Genomic DNA, 26821 nt, shown 5'->3' with positions numbered 1-26821 from the left:
CTGCAATTTGCAACAATGTGGACGGACCTAAAGATTATTACATTTAGTTAAATAAGTCAGACAAAGACAAATACTCTAGGTTATCATTTACGTGTGGAATCTAAAAAATAAATTAATGTATATAACAAAATAGAAACAGACTCAGATACACAGAGAACAAACTAATGGTTCAGTGGGGAGAGGGAAATGGGAAGGGGCAAGATAGGGGTATAGAGTGAAGAGATACAAACTGCTATGAATAAAATCATTAAGTAACAAGGATATATTGTACAGTACAGGAAAATATAGCCATTGTTTTATAATAACTTAAATGGAGTATGATCTATAAAAATACTGAATCACTATGTTGTACACTTGAAACTAATATAATATTGTAAAACAACTCTACTTCAATAAAAATCAAATTAATTTAAATTAATGACTAAATGAACCTCTGTGTGCCTACTATCTAGCTATGAAAACCAAACTTTCCTATTTAGATAGAGAGGTAGCCATTATACTAACTTTTAGGATATTAAATTTTAAACTTTTTCTTAGTACAATTGTATACAGCCCTAAAAAATTAACTATGGTTTTATCTATTTCTTCACATTATTTAAAATATTGTTAGAATAAACAGTTTTTTGTATTTTGCCAAATATAAACCTTTTGAAATGTAATTATGTTCCTGTAGCCCATTTCTTTCTCACTGCTGTATGACTATTCTCAAATTATTTATTCACTGTTTTGCAGATGAACATTTGTATCGTTACCAGTGTTTGGCTATGACACAGTGATGATATAAGCATTATTGTACACACATCCTCATTTCATATATAGCTATTTCTCTAAGATACATACATAGAAAATGTGATTTGTGTGCCATATATGTGTATGTATATATATATATATATATATACACATAAATATATATAAAACAAATGGGTGTGATTGTGTCCTAATAAAACCTTATTCACAAAAAACATCTACTGTAGTCCAGATTTGGCCTAAGGTCCTGGCTTTGCCACCTCAAATATAGAGCTTCACTCATATTATTAAATCCCCATAGTCTTTATTATTATCTATTTTTAATTTTAAGAATATGTAGCATAATTATATGCTACAATATATGTGAAGGTGATTTTTAATATTTAACATATAATAATAGTATTATTTTATATGATATGTTACAGGATATAAGAGTATTACAAAGATATGATATTCATATAAGTTAAATTTTAAAAATTGCAGTATCAGTTTTTTTTAATTGATATGTTTTCTTCTATAGTAGCTTCCTCTATTCCCTGTCAATGTTTTACATCTAGTTTTCTATGGTCTTGGAAATCTAATTTCCAGACTTACTTTATTTATATGTTAACTATAAATAAACTATGTTATGTAAACATCTTATTTAGGAGTAAATACTTATTTAGGAGTAAAAGATAAAGCTTGAGAATAGCTTGCCTTAGTAAAATTTATTGGGCCTGCTATAAAGGCCTTTGGGTCTATCACTCTGTTAATAATAGAAGAAACTGACAAACCTATTCTCTAGATGAGAGATTACTCTATGTGGATACAAAGCGAATTCTTTAGGAAAATTATTACAGAGTTTATCTGAAAATGATTGTGTATTTATTTATATGTTTATAAACATATTTAAACATAACACTTATGAAGTTTTAGTTACATTTTTAAGGAACTGTCACCAACTAGAATCTATTACAAGGAAGGTTTACTAAAACCTTTATTAAATATTTTCTTGCTGATTTTGGTTAGTATCATCAATTAGTTATGTATTTATTTCATTCAGTTTGACTTAATCAAACAGATTTTCAAAGATGGGTTAGAGCATTTTCTTAAAAAGTTATTTGGGAAAAAAAAAACCAATTTCCAAACTTAATTTTCAGTATTATTACACATACACACACAAAGTCTCCACACAAATGATAACCTTACAAAAGAGAAGTGAATTATGGTGATCACAGCTAACAAAGACACTAAAGTAAATACAAACATTATTTTTAACTGAAGAGAGACAGTCAGGGTTGAGACCACTATATGCCACTATGATTTTGATCATTCTTTTCAAGTGATATCATACAATGGATCAAAGTAGTTCCACTTAAACCAAGGAAGTTCATTCCTTATTCTCAAGTCAGGGTCTGGTGCTCCAACATTTTGCTCCCACGGTGAGCTGTGCTTACTACTTACTAAAATAGTTATCCTGACCATAGGATTAAACTCAAGTGATCAGCTGCATTTCCCGCCATCCCTACCACATCATCGTCTCCTCCAGGATCAAGACCACTTTTTATTTATCTCACTACCAAATACATAGGAGGTACCCAAAAATGTCTGTGGAACTGAACTGACCATAGGAAAATGCCAAAATATAGTCATTTATCAGAACAGTTAAGGAACTTTTAAAGCATTTAAAGATTTTGAATAGTATAATCAGTTAGCTGTATATTTATTTATTTCATCTAGTGGTAAATTGGTAAAAAGTGGTAAATTTCATGATGATCTACCTCAACTGGCTGGACCAAACTGAAAGTTTATATTTCTGCCTTTGACTAGAGCATATATTAATGAGATTCTTAAAAGCAGAGATAAAAAGTAGAAGAATAAAATCTATAATTGAAAAACAATGTTATTAAAGGGGAAGGGCCATTCTCCCTCCTGCACCTAATAAAGAATTTATTAGGGACTAAGCATGGTTCTTGAACTATACCTAAATGTACTTGGATTTTTGCCATCAGTGAGTTAGACTGAAGCACACACTTCAGGCCTGTGATACTTCCACTGGAATCCTCAAACCTGTGGCAGTAATGAATCTATGAGGAATACACCAATCACCAAGGAAATATTTTCATGGTCAAACCTAGTCCCATAAATAAACAAACCATCCCCCCCCAAAAAATGGTGCTTAATTTTCATAGTATGTCTATACTCACATACATCTCAAAACAATTGGTGGTTTAATTTCAAATGGTATAGTAAGAAATAGTATAGTAAGAAAGCAATATTACAAAGAACGCAGGGAAAATTGAAATCTCAATGTACACTTGAATAAAACATTAAGATTGTTTCTTGCTTGAACAAACGGGGGGAATCAAACAACTCTGGGGGAAAACAGCATGCTACGGAAGGCAACCTGCTGGAGGAACTTCTAAGCCAAACATACAGCGAACTTCAAAGAATTTATTACTATGTGTTTTCCCAAGCTGTCAAGAATCTCAAAAGAACACTTTAAATATGTATGGTGCTAGTGGAGAGAAATTTGCTATATCCAACCAAATAAAAATCATTTGTGTTGTTTTGGGTTTCTTTTTTTTTTTTCAAAATGACTGATTTTTAGACATGGGAAGGAAGAACGTTAGTACTCAAATTCTTGGCTCCAAGAGGGCAAGAAGTGATGGATTTGTTGAAAAGGAAATACGCTATCAGGAGATGTGGGACATTGGCAGCGGTGAGACACTTCACCTGCACAACAGTCTGGGACTGGCGAGATTAGTCAATTACAGTTTCCCAGAGCTGGCCAAGGGGAGAGCCACCCTGAAGGCTTGGGTTCAAAATGCTACATGATGCTTTTATAGTTAACTGCGGACTAAGTACTTTGTATTTTTGTATTGTATTATGAGAAAAATAGACACTGTTTCTATACATTAATCTTGCAGCATCAGTCTGTTGTGTTTTTTCCTATTTAATAAAGGCATGAACTGTTTCCTGATATTAGGCAGACTCAGGACTTCACAAATATGAGCTCACTGAGTCCTCAGAACATCCCTACAATATGAGTTTGTTAGGATCCTCATTTTCAAAAGGACAAAAGTGAGATTCAGAGGGCTATGTAAGTTGCCCAAGGCCACACAGCTCGTAAGTGGCAGGAGTCAGTACTGGGATTCGGGCAGTTTGGTTTCGAGCCTAATCCTCCTTCATGCTACCCGTGTATGCTCAGAGCCAGGCACAGGATAGGTGAGCAAAACACAGTTCATGGATGTTGAAAAATGATCATCTCGGGCATTCACTTTGACACTCATTATTTTTTTAAAAAACTGATTGCACTTACAGATTCTTGAAAAATTTAAGTCTCAAATCTACGTATCAAATGACAGAAACAAGTTATTCCAAATGACTTTATCTTTATTTCTCTGACCCTTTTCCCTCAATAACTGTAATCACGTCTTCTCTCTTTACAGGATAGCTCTAATTTCATGCATGGCATAATTAGATCTGGTCATTAACAGAAAATAAAATTATAACTACTCAATCGATTGTTGACATGTACAGCATTTATTTCCTATACCTTCTAAGACTTATTTCCTGTGGCCTTTTCTTCACCTTCCATGCCTCATCCCTTTCCCTCCCTGACCCCTTCACTGACTTCAGACTGTCCCTTGGCTCCTTGAGTCTCAACTGCTATGCCCCAGTACTGTTTCTTGAGACTGTATATTTAGAGCAATTTTAGATGCCATTGAGAGAAAGGTACAAAGATTTACCAAATACCCGCTACCCTCACACATGCATATCCCTCATGATCAACATCACTCACCAAAATGTTTTGTTTTAAGCAAAAGTGAATCCAAATTGATACATGATATTTACCCAAAGTCCATAATTTTAGACACAATGCCCAAAGTACAAGCAACAAAAGTAATAAACACCAAGTGGAACTATATTAAACTCAGACGCTACTTCACAGAAAAGGAAACAACAAACAAAATGAAAAGGCAACCCATATAATGAGAGAAAATATTTTCAAACTATATATCAGATAAGGGGTTAATATCCAAAATATACAAGGAACCCACACAATTCAATAGCAAAGAAACAACTCAATCTAAAAAATGGGAAAAGGACCTAAAAAGACATTTCTGAAAAGAAGACATAAAAATAGCAAACAAGTGCTTGAAAAGATGCTCAGCATCACTAATCATCAAGGAAATTAAAATCAAAAGCACAATGAGACATCACCTCACACCTGTTAGAATGGCTATTATCAAAAAGACAAAAAGGTTAATGTTGGAGAAGATGTGGTGGTAAGCAAATCCTTGTACACTGCTGGTCGTCACGTAAATTGGTATAGCCATTATAAAAACAGTATGGAGTTCCCCCTACAAAAAAATTAAAAACAGAAACCATGCAATCCTGCAATCCCATTCTTTGTAGACATCTAAAGAAATGAAAACAGATGAGTAAGTCTTGGAGATGTAATGTACAGCATGGTGACTGTAGTCAATCGTAATGTATTGCACACTTGAACTTTGCTAGGAAAATAGATACTAAGTGTTCTCACAACAAACACACAAAGCTAGTGAGATAATGGATATGCTTATTAGCTTCACTGTGATCATTTCACAATATATACATACATCAAAACATCAAGATGTACACTTTCAACATACACAGATTTCACTTGTCAATTACACCTCAATAAAGCTAAAAAAAACCCCTAATACAACAGTCCATGTGGGATAACAGAAATTATATTGCCCTCATAGACCTAATACAGGATTCAGAGATGGTAGCCCCATTTTATCCTTATTTAATTCTTGAGTTTTGTCTTCAAAAAAACAAATAGATCCTTATAGCATGGGGAAACATATACAAGATCTTGTGGTAGCTCACAGCGAAAAAAAATGTAACAATGAATATATGTATGTTATGTATAACTGAAGAATTGTGCTCTACACTGGAATTTGACACAACATTGTAAAATGACTATAACTCAATAAAAATTGTTTAAAAAAACAAAACAAACAAACAAAAACAAATAGATCCTGGAGGATTGGAGTTGACTACTACAAAGTCAACCAAGAAGTAGCCTTAATTATAGCTGCTGTTCCAAATGTAGTATTTTTTTTTCCTAAAGCAGATCAAAAAGGTATTATGTACATGGTATGTGGCCACTGAGTGGTGAATGCATTTTCCATTCCTATCAAGACAGATTAGAAACATGACCCATTCATGTGTAATCAACAACTCTCTCTCTCTCTCTCTCTCTATATATATATATATACATATATACTTTTTGTGTTCTTATCTCATTTTTTATCCTTGTCTGTCTTCATTGGTTTTATCCATACTCATTTTTCCAGAATCTGAGAATATTCTAGGTTTTCCTGACTTCAATCCACAGTGCTACATAATTCGGTTTTAGCTGGTTCCTTTGGAATTTTTCTCCTTTAAACATCTTGACCATCCTAAATCTAAAACTGACTTTTTAGCCACAATTCTAATCAACCAGATCTGATTCTCATGGGGAGTATCCAGAGATCCAGAAAGATATTGAACTTTAATTTTCACCATCTGATAGTTGAAATATTACACATAAGCAAAAGACTTTAAGTGAGACTTGCTGATTGTAATGGAATTAACCCCTTGATGACCTTAGCATTACCCATGAGATAAACAGCATAAGCACACATTCTTCACTTGATCTTAAAAGCCCTTCATGATCTATCCTCTGTGCTCCCTTTCCATTATCTGAAAATTACCCTCCTTCCTCATTAAGTGATCCAATCACACTGGCTTAGTCTCAGGAATTAAATATACGACACAACACCAGCCAGTAGGCAGTATGTTGTGGAAGACATCCCTCATTATATCTGTTTAAACACACTTCAAGTTCAATGTTAACAGTATAACTTTTATTTTTAAAAGATGTATTATCTTGAATATTTCAGAAGTCACCTAAGATATTTAGATTTAAATACCTGGAAGAGATATAATTCTTTGTTATAATAACAATACCTTGTTGCTTATGGAAAAAGCAAATATTCATTTCTTACCACGGGGTCACAAGAAGGTATGTGCATCGCAGACACTACAGAGTCTCTGAGCTCTTCACTGAAAGCGAAGCTGTGGAAATTTTGAGGTATGAAAGAAGCTGTTGGCTCATTTTCTTCAATCAGATTTTTATACATCTGTGTTCGAGGTCGAGCTACGCCTTTCAGGATTACATAAAATCCATCATTTCCAACCACTGAGACAAAATGAAGCCAAACGAGATAAACTGTAGTGGGTACACTGTATATTTATTTCCCAGACCCTTTGATATAAATATGACTACAATGCGTATACAATTGCCTCGCTTTTACCAAATTTCTTTTAGTTGATACAATGACAGGGACTTTAATGCAACATTTAGGCATCACAAATAATTTATAGATAATTTACTCAAATAACAAAAACGATAAAGACATATCTGCACATTTCAACTACGTTTTCTGACAATTATTTACAGTAATCAATCCTCCAATAAATTCTAGAAAAGAACCATGGTGGCATATCATGATTAATAGATTTAAGACATCATTAGAAAAACAGGACCAGAATAGTCCTCGAGCTTTTCAAAATGTTTACCTCCCCCTCAAAAATGCCATTCTGCCTGTTTTATATAAGTAGCAATATATACCCTACTATTAATTGTCACTTAGCTTTACTCTGGACAGGATGACGATCACTCATAGAACTGAGTAAAGAATATAGTATGGAAAGGGAAATTGATCATTACTAGGAAAAAGGGTTTTGTTTTTTTTTTTTCAGTATTTCTCCTCCTGCATATTATAACTCTCCACAATTGGTCATCTAATCCCAATTCCTAAAGTTCACCTCTGTGCCTGTAGGTCTGGCAGGTTTACACACTTGTGAGCATTTTGAATACAACGTTTTAGTTTGAATGCGTCCGTTTTAGTTCTGAAGCCTGGCGTTTTGAAGACGCAGGGCATGAGAACTGGATAGAGTCTCTCCATTTCTCAATCTTCTACATCATTTCATAGGATTGGAGCTAATTATTCAGATGCTATGAGAAGATCTTTTCTTACACTTTGCTTATTAACTCGCTGTGAATAGAAACTTTGTGAACTGATTTTAATGGACAGTTGTGTTTCTTTTTATGCCCTACGACATACTGATTGCTTGCTTTCCCTGCTTTTTTTCCTAAAATGAGTCCTTATTAGTGGGGCACTTTTGGTCACCATCTGTACATGGTGACTACAGGAGAGTGATTTTTATAAAAATATTTTCTCAGCTTAGACTGAGCTTAAAATAGATTCTTCCTGGGTAGTGCAATATCATTTCTTATTGAACATCTAATCTGTGCAGCAAGGGCATAGCAGAAACATTGCTTTTTAATGGCTATCATATGAGCTGTATGAGAACTATATTGTAGTGTGTACACTGTAAAGTTAGAAGGGAATTAACATTTTGTAAAACTAGTAATGGTTTTGACCAATTACACAGAGGAAGAATGCATTTGGGGGAAAGGCATGTTCCAAAATATACATTTATATTCTGTTTTTTAATAGAGCAACTGCCACTTCTTAGTATAGAATAAAAGCTATGAAAAGAAATCCACTGTGTGAAATAACTTTATTGTCAGGGCTCTTATCTGCCTACTCCATATAAACCCTCTCTTTTTCCTTCCCCACAATTTTACTGGATGTTGCATGTGCCGGTTTAAAAATTGCATTTCCCAGACACTCTCTCGTATGGCCACGTGACATCATTTTGATTAATAAATCATTGGGAGGGTTTGTGCTTTATGCATGTGCACACCACCCCTTTTCCTTGCTACCTAGAACAGAGAAATGATACTGGAGCTCGGGCAAGCATCTTATAACTAAAAGGAAGAGACACGTAGAATCTCAGAGACCTCACCCCACACCTTTAAACCGCCTGTCTTGTTGTCTTGTGACTTCTCATTACATAACACAAATAAACCTGAATTATTTTGTACACTAGGGTCCTCTATTTCAGTCTTACTAACAGCTGAACACATTTCTGTGTGAATATTGTTGGAATTTCACTTAACTTTACCCAGAAAATATGTTCGCCTTACTGATGAATATAACTCCTCTGTTCCTCTGGGGAACATCTTCCTTTTCCTTCAGGCTTTGCCCAGTAACAGTGAATTTGACTAAATAATCTCTTCTTACAATGCATTAATTTTCACATTTACATATGAAAATATCTACTCTATTAAGGAGGCACTAAGGAATTTAAATAATAAAGGGAATTTGAGATCCATGGAAAATATTTTGGGTCATAATATTTTATCAATCTTCAAATTACACTTACAAAAAAAAAAAACAGTCAAATTAAGCTATACTGGGAGCTGCTAACTCCATTTATATAAAAGATGATAGCTGGTAAGCCAGAAAGAGAAAGAAAAATACCATATGATATCACTTATATGTGGAATCTTAAAAAATATAAATTTACAAAGGAGAGACAGACACAGACATAGGAAAAAAAATGTATGGTTAGCAAGGGGAAAGGGGCTGGGAAGGGATAAATTGGGAGTTTGAGATTGGCAGATACTAGCTAATATATATAAAATAAATAAACAATAAGTTTATGCTATATAGTACACGGAACTATATTCAGCATCTTGTAGTAACATGGTGAAAACGAATATGGAAATGAATATATGTATGTTCATGTATGACTGAAGCATTGTGCTGTACACCAGAGATGGCCACAACATTGTAAACTGACTATACTTGAATTTTATATATATATGTGTGTATATATATATATATATACACACACACAAACACACACACAAAAAGATAACTCTTTGAAAGGCAAAGGGGGGAGGCTATATTTTAAAAGAAAATGTTTTTATTACTATTAGGTAGATACATCATTTTATTGAGGTATAGCTGCTGTACAATATTATATGTTTCAGGTATACAACATAGTCATTAAAGGTTATATTCCATTTCTAGTTACTATAAAATTTTGGCTACATTCCCTGTGTCACACTATATATCCCTGTAGTTTATTTATTTTACACATAGTAGTTTGTAATTCTTAATCCCCTACCCATATTTTGCCCCCCTTTCCCTTTCCCCACTGGTAACCACTTGTTTGTTCTCTATATGTGAGTCTGTTTCTTTTTTGTTATATTCATTAGTTTGTTTTATTTTTTAGATTCCACATACAAGTGATAATCATATAATATTTGACTTTCTCTGACTTAACATAATACCCTCCAAGTCTATCCATGTTGCTGCAAATGGGAAAAATATTCCTTTTTAATGCCTGAATAGTATTCTAGCGTGTGTGTGCGCACGCACACGCACATGCACGCATGTGTGTGTGTGTGTTTGAATGACATCTTTATCAATTCATTTTTAGTTAGACATTTAGCTTGCTCTCATATCTTGGTTATTGTAAATAATGGTGTTATAAACACTGGGGTGCATGTATCTTTTCAAATTAGTGTTTTGTTTTTTTCAGATAAATACCCAGAAGTGGAATTGCTGGGTCATATACTAGTTTTTATATTTTTAGTTTTTTGAGAAACTGCCATACTGTTTTCCATACTGGCTGCTCTGTTTTACATTCTTACCAACAGTGTACAAAGGTTCCCTTTTCTCCACATCTTTGCCAGCATTTGTTACTTCTGATCTTTTTGATGATAGCCATTCTAACCAATGTGAAGTAGTAGCTCGCTGTGGTTTTAATTGGCATTTTTTTGAAGATTAGCAATGTCGAGCATTGTTTCCTGTACCTGTTGGCTGCCTGTATGTCTTCTTTGGAGAAATGTCTATTCAGTTCTTCTACCCAACTTTTTAACTGGGTTGTTTGTTTTCTTGGTGTTGAGTTGTATGAGCTACTTATGTATTTTGGATATTGAATTCATTTATATAAAAGTTATATCATTTGCAAATATTTTCTCCCATTCAGTAGGTTGTCTTTTTGTTTTGTTGATGGTTTCATTTACTGCAAAGGCTTTTAAGTTTAATTAGATCCTATTTGTTTTTTGCTTTTGTTTCCTTTGTTTTAGGAAACAGATCCAGAAAAATATTGCTACAATTTTTGTCAAAGAGGGTTCTGCCCTTGTTCTTTTGTAGGAGTTTTATGGTTTCTGGGCGTACATTTAGGTTTTTAGGTAGGTATCATTTTAAATAGTTTACTACATATTGATTATTCTTTCTTTTCAAAATAAGGTACTATAAATGGGCCAAATGTAGGTTTAAGAGGAGAAGTAAGGCCTGGATTTGGTCTCAGTGTTGCATTCATTATCTTGGAAGAGTCACATATTTCTAGGCTCAACTTTCAATTCAAAACTTATCATGCTAAATCAAATTATCTACATGTATTTTTTTATCTTATCAACTATTCAGTGAATATAATTTTTTTGTTGGAATTACTACTAACGAGTTTAAATAAATTATAAATTTCAAAGCTAATATATAACCAAATTTTACCAATGAAAGATTATTTTTAAACATTTTGGCTAACTTGAATTCATAAACTTTTAGAAATACAGATACAATATTTAAATCAGTTAGTAATACTTAAATCATATTAAATTATATTAAAATGGAAATACTTCTAATATAAAATGTGCAAAATATTTTATTTAAACATCTCTGGGATTTCAAAATTATAGAATAGGTAAACAAGATTGTACTGTATAGCACAGGGAAATATATACAAGATCTTATGGTAGCTCACAGAGAAAAAAATGTGACAATGAATATATATGTTCATATATAACTGAAAAATTGTGCTCTACACTGGAATTTGACACAACATTGTAAAATGATTATAAATCAATAAAAAATGTTAAAAAAAATCTCACATAACTCTTTGTTTTTAGTTTCTTCATCATCCCTTGGATCGTTTCTTCAGGTATTTAACACAATTTTCAGAAAACATTATCTTTACTTTAATTGCTTTGGGATATAGTATATTATCATCATTAACATCTTTATGTAATGAAATTCCTGGAAATTTTATCACAAGCTTCAAGGACTATAATTACTTGCATAACATTGACAAGTGTTTTTTAGCTAAGTTTATTTTAAACATAATAAACCTTATTACTAAAAATAATTTATCCAAAATGTAAGAGTACAGAAAGAATGCAAGGAAAAAAATAAGAACAGTCCATATTTTACAAACCAGAATTTTTAATAAGTGCATTTATCTTGAAACAGAGAGAGAGAGAAAGAGAGAAACTAGAATTGTCAAAATTAAAAAGACAGGAAAAAATACTGGCAAGAATGTGAAACAAGTGGAATTTTCATACATTTTTGATGGAAGTGTAAAATTATACAATTGCTTTGTAAAACTGTTTGGAAGTTTCTTATAAAGTGGCACACATATCTAACCTATGCCTCAGTAATTCAGCTCCAAGGTATTTACTCAGAAGCAATGAAAGCAAAAGTCCAAAAAAGAACTCATACAAGAATGTTACCAGCATCTGTACCTGAGTAGCTAAAAGCTGTAAATGGCTTAGGTGTCCATTCAGAAGAAAATGTACAAACAATCTCCGGTATATACATACAATGGAATACTACTCAGCCATAAAAATGAACAAACTATTGATTCATGTGACAAAAATTAATCTTAAAAATATTATGCTGATTAAAAGAGGGCTTTCCTAAAAGAGTAGACATTGTTTGTTTTCAATATAAAGTTCTAAACACATCATGTAAAACTGATTTATACTGGCAAAAGAAAAGAAAGAAGAGCAGTTGCCTCTGGTGGGTGGGCCAGAGATTGGGAAGACACATGGAAAGAACTTTCCAAGGTCATAGTGAAGTTCTGTATCTTGATAGGGGTTTGGGTTACAGTATTTGCCAAATCTCATCAAGTGACACATTTAAGGGGTATATATGCACACCACTGTATGTAAATTTTACCTTAACAAAATGAAGGACCAGAACTAAATGTTGAATTCTAGGTGAACACTAAAATGTTTAGGGGTGAAATGTCCTCATACAATGGGATGTAAAATAGAATGGAATATGATGCAAATGTGGTACGGGAAAGCTGTAGGGAAAAAAATGTGCAACTACAAGGTTTTAACAACTTTTTAAAATCTCTTTATCTTGAGCCAGACGTCGTTCTAAACATATTACATGTATCAACCCTTTTTTTCCTCTTAGCAACCCTAAGAGTCAGGTACTACAACGGCTCCAATATTACAACTGTGGAAACGGAAGGCACTGAGAGATGAAACATCTTGCCCTGACTTGCCCTCGGAGAGCCCGACATGACACAGTCGGCATTTAAACACAACCACTTAACAAGTCCAGGTCCAGGACTAGTCTAGTCTTTGGGCATCAGTATAGTACCAGCTTTCTCCCTCTCTTCTTCTCTCTTCCTCTCTTTCCATCTCTCTCCCCCTCTCTCCTCCTGCCTCTCTTTTTCCCTTTCTCTTCATATATATTTTCTAGGAATGTGTTTTCAATTATGTTAAAGTAAGGTATATGTTATGACCTAGCCAGATTTCATGTTTCATCTTAAGTGGGAAACAAAAGCACAGTTGAACATTTCAAAGTAACATACGTTAACTTAAAATGTTTAATAAAACACTCAATATATGTGTGCCTATAAATACATATTTAACTATATAACAAAAATATGTCTAGAAAGGATTTTGATAGTATAGTTGCTCATATGAAAATGTAGTGTAATTTAAATAGAGCTTATCAAAAAGGGCATTGCTAATTACTGAGTAAAATAATAGTGCTCGATTAGAATGGCGTCTGTACCTTTCCCTGGGTTTTCTCCATAAGTCTAATGTTGTTAGATCTTAATAAGTGGGTTGATTCGCTATTCCTGGAAAAAATAGCTAATTAGGAAACAACCTTTCTATCCTAGCTTTCCAAAATCGAGAAGCATAGTTGTTCCTGTTTTCCAAATCTGCTAAACTTGCCATGAGAGTACGTATCACATCCTAAGGATCATATAATTGTCATGTTACTATGTTAAGGTGTTGGAAAACTAATTCCTTTAATAATCCCAAGTATTATATATCATTAGTCCATTTTTCACATAAAGTGATTAAGGGTCAGAATGATTAAGTAACTTGTCAATAGTCACAAAATACATTAACTTCTGGAGGCCTTCAAATATATTCCAACATCTGAAGATTACACACATACACACAGACCCACAAAAACACCTACAAATACACACATAGGAGTGCTCTGTGTATGTGTATGCACGTGTTTGTATGGTATATTATACATATATTTATGCAGTGTTATATGTATATGTATATATATTGATATATCAAAAATAAAATATATAAATATGTATATAGATATTTATATATACATGCACATATACATATGAGTTTTATAAATCATAAAGGATATCAGTAAGGATTGAAAGAATTCTTGCTACTTTTTTATAAAGTTCAGTTCAGAAATTGATACTCAATTATTTCCTAAAATTCATGTAGCTGTTTTATTTATAAATCAAAACTACCTTGGTAGAGATTTGACAATAAAAGAATTAAGAAATTTCAGAACTCAGCAGAGTGAGATGAACTTTGTGACAACTTCTTTATACAAATACTTGAGGAAAGAAATTCACATTCAAATTTTAAAAATAAAATATTCTTGCATCCATTGTAGATTAATTGACCATATATCTGTGGGATTATTTCTGGGCTTTCTGTTTGAATTGATCTATGTGTATATTTTTGTGCCAGTACCATACTGTTTTGATTGCTGGAGCTTTGTAGTATAGTCTGAAGTCAGGGAGTATGATTGCTCCAGCTTCTTTCTTCATTCTCAAGATTATTTTGGCTGTTCAGGGCCTTTGGTGTTTCCAGGCAAATTTAGTGTTTTTAATTCTAGTTCTGTGAAAAATGCCATTGGTAATTTCATAGAGATTCCAATAAATCTGTAGATTGCCTTGGGTAGTATGGTTATTTTAACAATATTGATTTTTCCAATTCAAGAACATGGTATATCTTTCCATCAAATGTTATGACAAAGGAGGCAAGAATATTCAATGGAGAAAAGACAGTCTCCTCAATAAGTGATGCTGAGAAAACTGGACAGCTACATGTAATAGAATTAAATTAGAACATTCTGTAACACCATGTCCAAAAATAAACGCAAAATGGATTAAAATCCTAAATGTAAGACTGATACTCTAATCCTCCTAGGCAGAACAATCTTTGACATAAATTGCAACAATATTTTGTGAACTGGCTCCTAGAGTAATGGAAATAAAAGCAAAAAATAAACAAATGGGACTAATTAAACTTAAAAGCATGTGCACAGCAAAGGAAACCATAGATAAAACAAAAAGACAACCTATGAAATGGGAGAAAATATTTGCAAATGATGTCACTAACAAGCAATTAATTTCCAAAAGCATACAAACAGCTCATACAGCTTAATATCAAAAAAGAAAATGAATAACCCAATCAAATAATGGACAGAAGACCTAGACATTTCTCCAAAGAAGACATACAAATGGCCAAAGGTATATGAAAAAATGTTCAATGTTGCTAATTATTAGAGAAATGTAAATCAAAACTACAGTGAAGTATCACCTCATGCTGGTCAGAATGGCCATCACCAAAAAGTCTACAAATAATAAATACTGGAGAGGGTGTGGAGAAAAGGGGACCTTCCTACACTGTTGGTGGGAATGTAAATTGATGCAGCCACTATAGAGAACAGTATGGAGGTTCCTTAAAAAACTAAAAATAGAATTACCATATGATCTAGCAAACCCATTCCTGTGCATATATCTGGAAAAGATGAAAACTTCAAAAAGATACATGCATCCCAGTGTTCATAGCAGCACTATTTACAATAGTCAAGACATGGAAACAATCTAAATGTCTAATTAACAGATGACTGGATAAAGAAGATGTGGTATATTTATACAATGGAATACTACTCAGCCATTAAAAATGATAAAATAATGCCATTTACAGCAACATGGATAGTTCTGGAGAATGTCATTCTAAGTGAAGTAAGCCAGAAAGAGAAAGAAAAATACCATATAATATCACTCATATGTGGAATCTAAAAAAAATGAATTTATAAAACAGAAACAGACTCACAGACATAGAATATAGGTGTGGTTGCCAGGGGGGAGGGGGTGGGAAGGGATAAACTGGGAGTTCAGATTTGCAGATACTGACTGGTATATATAAAATAGGTAAACAAGTTTATACTGTATAGCACAGGGAAGTATATTCAATATCTTACAGTAGCATTTAGTGAAAAAGAATTTGAAAATGAATATATGCATATTCCTGTATGACTGAAGCATTGTGCTGTACACCAGAAATTGACACAACATTGTAAACTGACTATAACTCAATAAAAACATTATTTTAAAAAAACTCCTTGTGATTGGGCAAAACTGCCAACTTTTCTAAAAATATGGAAACCCAAGAAGTAGCCTAGACAGGATGAACAAATATTAGTTCTTTTCTGATCATTTTTCCAATAAAATCAATTAGGTTTTTAAAAAAACTATTAAATTCTAGGCACTGAGCAGCACAATTATATAAAGCAACCTGAAAAATAGGTCTTTATTAATTAAAAATATTTCAGTAACAGAAATGGAGGAAATTATGCATATGGGGCTTCTATTACTGTTGTCACCTACTAATACATCTATTCCACCTGCTCAGGGCAGGCGCTTGTTGTGATTGAGTAGGGTCTGTCCTGAGCAGGTGTTAAGTAGTTCAAACATCACCTCTGCTTATAAGTTTCACTGTTTAGAAAATAAGATTCAATGACAATATTAAAGAAATACGTATCATGGCAGGGGTCTCTAGAATTGTCTTGAGATTGAAGAGCAGTTTTGTTGCATTAATTTTCTCAAAACATCACAATCATCTCTTGGACAGGGGAAGGCAGAAATGGAACAGGGTCCCCAAAATGCAGGGAAACGCCAAAAAATATTTATGGGTGGCTTTCAAGGATGAATCTTCATGAACCATAGGCAATCCCTCTGCTGTAGTGAAAACATACGTCCACTTCAGAATCAGTGCATGTTCTTGAAGGCCATGGTTGCCTTGAAGGCAGCCATGGTCTTCGTGGTAGGACTAAATATTTTATTACCTTTACTGAGAGCATATTTGGATTATGGTTTCTTTATATATGAGGAAAGTGCCCACTAAATGTTTCATGAGATTTATTTACTGTGTTTTTACATGTTATATAAAATTTAAACTATGACAGAAAATAAATCTATGCAGGCTAAAGAAATATTAAAGATTTAGTATTTTTAGAATTTTTTCAGCATTAAAAAATAAATATAAGATTTATTTAAATGAGGAGCTATGGTGTTTTTGAGATATAACCTCATAAAAGTGAGAGTAAAATGAAAGAAATAGAAGAGAAATGACACTATAAGACTTAGTGGACTTCAAGAAATAGCAAAGATGATACAGATGTAAAAGAAAGAAAAACCTTTATCAATCATTTCATAGGAATATTTTAATGTTAATATAAAGGTAGATATCAATACAATTTTTATCTGGGATCCAATTACTGGTTAGCCATTAAATTGGATTCTCAAGTAAGCTAATTCTTTTAGCTTTCATGAGCTTTAAGTTGCTAATCATAAAAATGCCCTCTGCCCAGGCCATTAAAGTGAGATTCAGTGGAAAACTCTTGAGATAATTTGAATTTACAAGTAAACTAAATCTATATATGTGTGTAGCATATAGAAAGAGATTACTATATATAAAATATATATGGTATTTGTATTATAGTCATGGAAGTAATCTTTGTATATAGTAATCTTAATATAGTAATCATGTTTTAGTACCACTGGCACCTAAACTAGAGATACATGTGTTATTCAGTACTTGAAATCATAACATTGTTATCCTTGTTAATATTTTGTTAAGAAAACCAGATACATGAGAGGCTAAGTGGGTGATGGGAAATTTAGGAAGCTGCCTTAAATAATGAAGCTCTAAAGAACCCGTGGCCAGAAAAGAGGCCAGAAGGTGCAAATAGCTGTGTGGAATTACAGGGGAAAAAAAAAAAAAAAAACAGCAGTAGCTTGAAAACCCGCAGCCTGGTGATGAGGGGTTACTAGGGGGATACTGTAAATAACCGCAGAGGGAGGGAAATGCACACACCAGTAAAGAAAAGGGAAAAAGAAACACTCCTGATGGAGCTTGTTTTTAAGTTGAATAAACAAAGAGGTTGACAAAGGTAGGATGTTTAATGAGTTGACTGCTTTGATAGTGAAACAGATCTGAGCTGTCAGAATTAGATGTCTTAAAAACTCAAGAGAAGTGTTGTGGCACAGAGAGACGTAAACACAGAAAAATCCAAAGTTTTTTAATATGTTTGAAAATACACCCTATCGAAATGTGAGTTGCAAAACCTTATTTCACACAGCTGTTCCTCTCCACTGTCCCTTAATGCCTCTTCCCTCCATGAACGTAATCATTTTTAAAATATGTATTTTTGGAGTGTCCTTCTGGATCTACTCCTATGCAGATTTTATTGTGTATTTTTGTATGTATATATGCACTTATAATTTCAGGTTTTATAGGACAAACATGATCATATTATTTATATAATTCTGCAGCTATTTTTTTATTGGTTGTCCTTCATAAGTTTCTATGTCAATGTATATAAATCTACCTCAGTTTTTTTAACCCCCGCCTAGAATTCCATAGAATAAATGTATCACAATGTAGTCGATCTTCTATTAAAGGACATTTAGATTGCTTTCATATTTTTACCAAAATAAATACAATTTCAGAGATTTATGATAGAGCAAATTAATTTTTAATTAGCATCCTCAAGCTAACAGCAAAGCAATGCTGGGTGTTTGTTCTTTCTTCCTTTTCAAAATCATTTATCTTCTGCGAAAACTCCTGTGGATTACTTTCCACTGCTTAATGTCAGATTAAATGAAACCAATAATAAGGAGGGGAGACTCTCAAAATATGAAAATCTTTCCAATAGACACATGTTGTCCAAAATTCCAGTTTGAGTTTAAATTCATGCTTCTGATGAACCGCTTTATAAAAACATTGCCATAGTGGACAGAGAATGAGTTTAGCATTAAGGCTAAAGTGTGTATGAAATTCAGTTCTAATTAGGAATATTCTGCATGATATTTTATGCCTTAGGTTCTCATCTGTAGAGTGTAATAATAATAATAATAATAATAATAATAATAATAATAAATGCCTACTTTTATTTGATACCATGAGGAATAAATAAGGGATGCCCCTCACATAAATAATGCATTAAATAAATTTAGTTCCTCTTTTTTAATAAGTACTCAATAAATGCAACAAAATGATGTTACACTTTGTTGGTTTATGTGTGTGTGTGTGACTCTGTGTGTTTATTTGTTTGCCACCCCCCCAAAAAAAATTTAAAATATGAAATACTTCTATTAATGTATCCAACATATCCCTGGTAAAGGGACTCAAAATTAAAATTGGGAAACTAAACTAAAATCCGTCAAGAAGTTTTCTTCTCAGTATCTGGATCAGTCATATAATTGCCTTGACCACTTGCTGTCTTAACTATGAAAACCAATGCTAGATTGTTATTAAATGTGTGTATCAATAAGCAGTTTTCAGAGTGTCGTCCGCAGACTAGCAGCACCCACTGGAATGTTATTGGAAATGCAAATTAAGTCCATCCCAAACCCACTGAATCAGAAACCAAACGGGTTAAACAGAACAATACATTTCACTGGGTCCTCTGGGTGACTCTGATGCATGTTCAAAGTAGAGAAAAACCACGATGTGTCTTTTTTTTTAATTTTTCCTTTCTTTTTTTTAATTGAAGTATAGTCAGTTACAATGTGTCAATTTCTGGTGTACAGCACCATGTCCCAGTCATGCATATACATACATATATTTGTTTTCATATTTTTTTTCCATTAAAGGTTACCATAAGATACTGAATATAGTTCCTTGTGTATCTTTAAAACATAAGTACTAAAATGTGAAATGGTATTTGTTTCACTATTTATAACCCTACAAATGAAAAACATCCAAACAGTTTATTTTAACATGTCAAGTGAAATTATGAATACTATACTGGTAGACATCTCAAAATAGTGACACACATTTTTATCTTGCCAAATTTCCCTCCAAATTCGTCTGTTACCTGTGCTTCCCTTTATCCAGGTTTCAGAAATGACACTCTTACTAAGTATTTTCAGATGCTCATCGATTAGCTGAGAGGTTAAATCTGGAATCTTTTTCAGCATCTTCCACACAGCGTTGTGTTCAGATGGTGTCCTGTGAATGGGCCTTAAAAAAAAAAAAAATTGCAAATTGAGAGACCACAGCATAAATACAAAGAAACAAACAAAAATCCTTGATTTTTCAGCTTCCAGATTTGTATTTCCTTTTTTTAAGGGTTGTTTAAGGATACTTGTGATAATGTTGTCTTTTGTCTTAGTAATCTTTAAAATTTGTTCTCCTCCCATCATAAAGATGTACTTCCATGAAATTTTAAACTTTAGGAAATTATATAGTGCCTTTCCCTTCTTTTTATAGAAAACTCAGTGCTTCAGTTTTAAGATTATATCCTTCGTTATTAGCCATTATAATAATAAAGACATCTTTTAGACAAATGATTGATGTTTTATCTACTGTTTATTCTCGATCCTTTTAAGTACTATTAAAATTAGATCAAATGAAGCTGTAATTTAACATTTGAGGATATAAATTTTAAGTTAAATATACATTTGTAATTTTAAATAAAACATAGTTATCATATGATAGCTATTTATTTACTTTAATCACTAAGTTTACTATTTAATAAATAGTGTGCCACAATCAAGATACAAAATTCATGTTGGTTCTAAATTCTCAAGGGACTAACCTAGTTCTCATGCCATTGCTAAATATGCAGTATTTTTTAAAAATCTATTGTAAAAAAATCAGTTTAGCAGCAGAAAGGAAATTCAGGGTACTCACATATATGTAGGTTTGCCAGAAACAGACTCAGTTTAGACACGATATCCTGTTGGCCCATCTGTTATGCATGTGTTTGTGTGTGCATGTTTACATGATGACAATATAAATTGTTTTTTTAGTGTTGTTGTGTTGTAGCAAAAAAAAACCCCAAAAAAGTTGGGAAAACACTCGCTTAGTAGTCTTAAGAAATAGTTTTTAGAAAATTGGCTCCCTACTTAAAATCATTTAAAAGTGTGTACTTCAGATGCCATAAAAAAGAATTTATATTCAGAAATGTCATGGTATCATAACTAAAGCCCTAAAATATGTCACTGATTTAGCAACCAAATCGGGGTGACAAGAAATAATATCATGGATTTTAAATAATAGGCATACATGTTTAGTGGCAAAACATTTGCTATATTATTTGCCTGCAGTAATCTGGAACACAGACCAAGTGCCTAGGAAACCTGCTGCTTCACAGAAAATAATTGGAAAAAGCCAGAAAATTATTATGTTTTGCTTGCTAAATTGTTACTTGTTTGTAGCAACGTATTATTAGCTGGCTAAAATTGACCAGTTCTCAAGCATAAATGAAAACAAATAGAGATGGAGGGGATCCAGAAATGTGGGGCATGATTTTTTACCAGCCATGTCATTAGATTAATTTAATGTCACGTTTACCAGGATGGATGAGTAGATTAATGTTTGTCATCATATTGGGAAGGTTTGGCCATTCTCTCTTCAATATTCTCTGCCCCTTTTCTCCTCTCCTTCCAAGATTCCCATTAGGTTGATTCTGGTTTTCTTGTGGTGTTCCCACAGATCCCTGAGACTCTGTTCATGGTTTTCGTTTTTATTCTTTCTGCTCCTCTGATTGGATAATCTTAATCGATGTATCTTCAAGTTGACATAAGTTCCTTCTGCCAGACCTCATCTGTTGTCGAACCCCACTAGGGAAGTTTCTATTTCAGTTATTGTACTTTTTAACTCTAGAATCTCTATTTGGCTCTTTTTTTATTTCAATTACTTTGGATTGATATTATCAGTATGGTGAAACATTACTGTCATACTTTCCTTTGACTTTATAAAGTCTGTATCCCTTATGGTGTGCAGAACCTGTCTCTGTTCACTTCACTTAATAGTCATCTAATAATTGTTTGGAGATTTTCTTAAATGCTTGAACCATTAGGTCCTCCAACTTTTGCTGATGGGAATGCCAAGTTGTCATGCTCTATTTTAATTCTTTAGATATGGTTTCCTTTGTTTCTTTGAATCTATTCATAATAGTTGATTTAAAAATCTTTGTCTATGAAATCCAACATTTGAATCCTCTCAGGACATTGTTTTCTCTTGATTCCTTTTTTCCCTGTAGGGGACATACTTCGTTGTTTCTTGGCATGTTTCATCATTTTTGTTTAAAATTGGACATTTTTTGACAAAATAATGTAGCAAATCTAGAAATAAGTTTTCCCCTCCTTCCGAGGGTCAAATAACATCAATACCCTGTGAATGTGGCTTTTCTAGGAAACTGCCAGACAAATCACAGTGTGGCAATGTATTGGGAGTAGGGCTTTTTGGCTCCTAACCAGTCTGCCCCCTCAGTGGCTATAAGGCTGCTAGCTTCCAAGCCTATCACAGAATTGGAGAAAGGAGTATTAAAATAGAGCAAGGTTTAAAAACTACAAACCCTGCTATTCTTATAAGGTTCTGCTATTTTTCTTGAATAAATGCTCATTTTGTTGCATGCATCTGATTAATTTTCAGAGTTCTGGAAAAAAAAATCATTTTGACACATTTTGCCAGCATTTCACTGCTGAAGGAGCAGATATACAGAGTTTCTCACTCTGCCATTGTGGGAGTCTTGCACTCCACATTGAATCTTAAATCCTCCAATCTATAGCAACACCCCTAATTTCCTCCCACAGCTCAAAGTCAACATAAACTGCAATCAACTGATGACAAGCCGTAGGGAAGTGTACATGACCATTTTGAGTGGGACAGTCAAAAATATTTGGGAAATAATACTACTAACTGAAGACATTAGAAGAAATAATGTTTAAGAGTCCAGAAATCACTCAAAATTATAACTCTTCATTATTTTGATAAAAGATTGGAACTGTAACTTACATATTCTGACCAAACCTGCAAAACATTATTTCCTACAACTGGCCTAATCTTGCTCTAGAAATCTAATTCCTGATAAATTCTTATTTTTTCTGTATCCTTCTGCTTTTCCTACATGGGCACTCAAGAATTTTCAAATATTTGGAATACCATGTTTGGGCTCTAAAGAAGAGAGAAGTGGTAACTTACCCCTCTAATCTATTACCACCATTTTCACTTTGTTTGTGCTGCCCCATCTGGGGACTGGTCTTAAGAGTTTCTCAGGCTACACCCTGACAGATGATCCGCAGTTTTGAAATTCCCCAGAACCTTTCAACGGATTCTAACATACACCTCTGTGCATCCTCAAAATGGTAGATCAAGACATTCATGTCTGAAGGCTTGTCCTTCACTTCATCTTTTTAAAACAGACTTCACTTCTCTTTCAATCTCTATGTTTTATATTTGACAGGAACTTTTACATACATCATACACACTGCTTTCTTACCACATCTTCCAGACCTACTCTTACTTAATATAGAAAAGCTACACTGAAAGAAGCTAGATTAACAAAAAGGAAAGAATTCATAAAGTGACAGATGTCTCAAATGTATAATGTCCAAACTAATACTAGTAAATAAGGAGTTGTTTAATACCATCATTCTTATCATTATCATCTTTATGAATTATCAAACCACATACAGTTGCATGAAAAAATTGTTATTCCTGTTGTATTTTCATTGACTCACCTTTATATCTATTTTCTAGCCTTAATTCAATCTGATTACAAAAAACAAAATCTTAATATATTCCATGTATTTTTCAGGCATTACAGTTGGAAACAAAATAGCTATAGGATTTCTTTTTACTCCTTTCTTTCCTGGTGATCATTTCAAACCTAGGAGTGTATAGAGTCGTGACAAGTGGGTATCTGGCTTCTGATCACCAGCACCTCTGTCCTTTGGCATCTGCTTAGTTCTCACTGTTATGTATAGCCATTGGCATCCATGAATTTCTAAATGTTTCAAGTTAAAGGTACACATGATCTACATTTTGTAAAACTTCTTGTAAACCTGTTGACTGTTTCACTCTGTGCTAATTCATCATACTCCTTGCTAGAAATGAGAGTATTTATTAATTTATTTTTCTTAACATAAAGTTTTATGGTTTTGACAAGACAAATATCAATGTATTAGATTTCAGTAGATGCTTGTTAAATTCCTCCCTATAAAGTTGCTCACCAGTTACTAACTCTTTATTGAGAACTGATTCAACATTTTGGAGAGTATCTCCTGGGAAGAAGAGGGAGCAGGACATGGAGAAACTGATTTGAGGAATGTTAAGAGGATAGATCAGAGCCCAGTGTTTGAACAGCCAAGGAAACTTGGTACCTATTCGTGGGGGTGAGGGGCACTTCAGGCCTTTCCAGAGAAAATAGAACCACAGAACCACTGGGAGACTGGCAAGCATGAAATCTGTAGGACAGGCTGGCCGGCTGGGAACTCAGGAAGTACTTCTGTATTACAGTCTTGAGGTAGAATTCCTTCTTCTCTGAGAAACCTCGGTTGTTGCTTTTAAGGTCGTCAACTGATTGCACAAGGCCCACCCACATTATGGAAGGTAATCTGCTTTATTTAAATTCAGCTGATAGCAAATGTTAATCACATCTACAAAATACGTTCAAAGCAACATCTACAGTAACATTTCACCAAACGACTGGGCCCAATAGTCTCACCAAAATGGAAAATAAAATTAACAATCACAGGCTTAATTGCTTCTGGAAACATCGTTGCAGCCATGGGAAACTGGTTAGGACTCTCTTAAGGTCTCTATACCCCTAATGCCAATGTAATCACATCTACTTGGACATGCCAATGAAATGGAACTTCTGCATTTTTCTGCAAGTAATCTAGACTTCTTAGATTAATTAACAATCCCCAATGTGCTAGATTGAAGAGTAAACAAAAAGCCTTGTACTTCTCTTTTAATAGCATTACACGCCTTCTGATATAGTTTCTATTCAATTTAAATATTGAAATTATGCAAAGTTCAGCTTCCAATACTGGCTGATTCACAAGGCCTTATTTAGAGGACTTAGACTCTTCGGTTGAAGTCCTTAGCCTTCCAGAGTGACTCCGCTCACAAGTCTTCTCCCCAAGAAGGAATTCAAGTATATGAGGGGATTTACTGGGTCCTTGTGGCAGTGCTAGAGGAACAGTGGACTTCATGTGCTGAAAATTTTGTTGAAGGAATATAATCAACTTATATTACAGAAAACAAAAATACAGCCATCAAGCTTGGGTAGGATGTTTGACCAATAAAACAGTAGTAAATCAGAACAGGCACAAGTAAAGGGAGAGAGTAGGGGTGGAATATGTAATAAGAAGCAATATTTAAGCACTATCAAAGAGGTTAATTTCCTCAAGGACACAGCTAACAGTGATTAAAAAGAAACTGAAATACTAAAAGCTACTGAGTGAAGAACAAATAATGTTAATACACAAACACACACTCACATACACACACAGGGCCCAAATTTAAATAGAACAATTCCAGATCTTCAGGATAAAATAATAAATACACAATGCAATAGGAAAAAAGCATATAAGCTTCTCATTTAAAAACAGAGACAAATATTAGATATAGAAAGATACAAATGATAGTGTTTGGTCAAAACACTAAAAATTGAAAGTAATTAAGAACAGTTAAAGTATTTGACTACATTTTCTCAGGAGAATATTATTTAGTTTATTACAGAACCCTATGTAAAAACATAAACCTACAATATTGGTGATGTTATTAGGTATATATTGCATAAGTATAAATATATCAGAAATACTTATTCTAGAGACAAGATTGTTAAGTGAATCTTAAAGATCTTTTCTTACAATTATAAAATCCATAATTAAAATATTCACTGGAGAATATTCAGTTTTAAGAATCATGATTTGATGATTCAGAAATTGCCACCTTCTTAAAGATGGCTTTCTTTAAGTAGCTGCTTTTAAAGTTTAAAATTTATTCCTTCAGAACCCTCCTACACTGTTGGTGGGAAGGTAATCTGGTGCAGGCATTATGGAAAACAGTATGGAGATTCCTCAAAAGACTAAAAATAGACCTACCATATGATCCAGCAATCCTACTCTTAGGCATATATCCAGAAGGAACCTTATTTCAAAAAGATAGATGCACCCCAATGTTCATAGCAGCACTATTTACAATAGTCAAAACATGGAGACAACTAAATCAATCGATGATCCATTGACTGATGATTGGATAAAGAAGCTGGCATTGGTATATTTATACAATGGAATACTACTCAGCCATAAAAATAATAAAATAATAAATGCCATTTGCTGCAACATGGATGGATCTGGTGAATGTCATTCTAAGTAAAGTAAGCCAGAAAGAGAAAGAAAAATACCATATGATATCACTCATATCTGGAATCTAAAAAAAAAAAAAGACAAACAAACTCATTCATAAAACAAAGACAGACTCACAGACATAGAAAGCAGACTTTTGGTTACCAGAAGGAGAAGGGGTTGGGAGGGGACCAAATGGGAGTTTGAGATTTGCAGACACTAATATATATAAAATAGATAAACAACAAGTTTATACTGTTTAACTCAGGGAACTATAGTCAATATCTTGTAGTAACTTACAGTGAAAAAGTATATGAAAACGAACATATGTATATTCATGTATGACTGAAGCGTTGTGCTGTGCACCAGAAATTGACATAACATTGTGAACTGACTACATTTCAATAAAAATATATAAACAAAAAAAATGTATCCCTTCACTTATCCATATCTCCTAGTTTCTTCTTCCTTTAGAACAAGATAACTACACTGGGCAATGCATGAAATCATAATCATCAAATTCATTTCATTTCACCCATTAAACTCTGCTTCTAAATTGTTCAACATATATTTGCAAAAAAGTGAACTGTTCTCTATGTTAATTATTTATTTATTGACAATTTGAAATACCTAAGCTATTTAATTTGAAGGAGTATCTGACTATCTAGGTATTAGAAATTCCAGG

At 33.2% G+C, this 26821-nt stretch overlaps 1 protein-coding gene across 1 annotated transcript in view; it reads right to left on the bottom strand.

The window, feature by feature from the left end:
• Positions 1-26821, bottom strand: part of CNBD1 (cyclic nucleotide binding domain containing 1) — a 210926-nt gene that overhangs the window by 51323 nt on the left and 132782 nt on the right. The window contains exons 6-7 of the mRNA XM_010952168.1: positions 19869-20014; positions 6771-6964 (exon numbers count right to left, since the gene is read on the bottom strand). Of these exons, the coding sequence (XP_010950470.1) occupies positions 6771-6964; positions 19869-20014 (340 nt within the window). The remainder of the gene's footprint in view (positions 1-6770; positions 6965-19868; positions 20015-26821) is intronic.

The sequence above is a fragment of the Camelus bactrianus genome, chromosome 29 (genome assembly GCF_048773025.1).
Source record: "Camelus bactrianus isolate YW-2024 breed Bactrian camel chromosome 29, ASM4877302v1, whole genome shotgun sequence".
Classification (NCBI taxonomy): domain Eukaryota; kingdom Metazoa; phylum Chordata; class Mammalia; order Artiodactyla; family Camelidae; genus Camelus; species Camelus bactrianus.
Note: the sequence above shows the minus strand (reverse complement) of the source record. Positions and strands in the feature narration are given on the sequence as shown.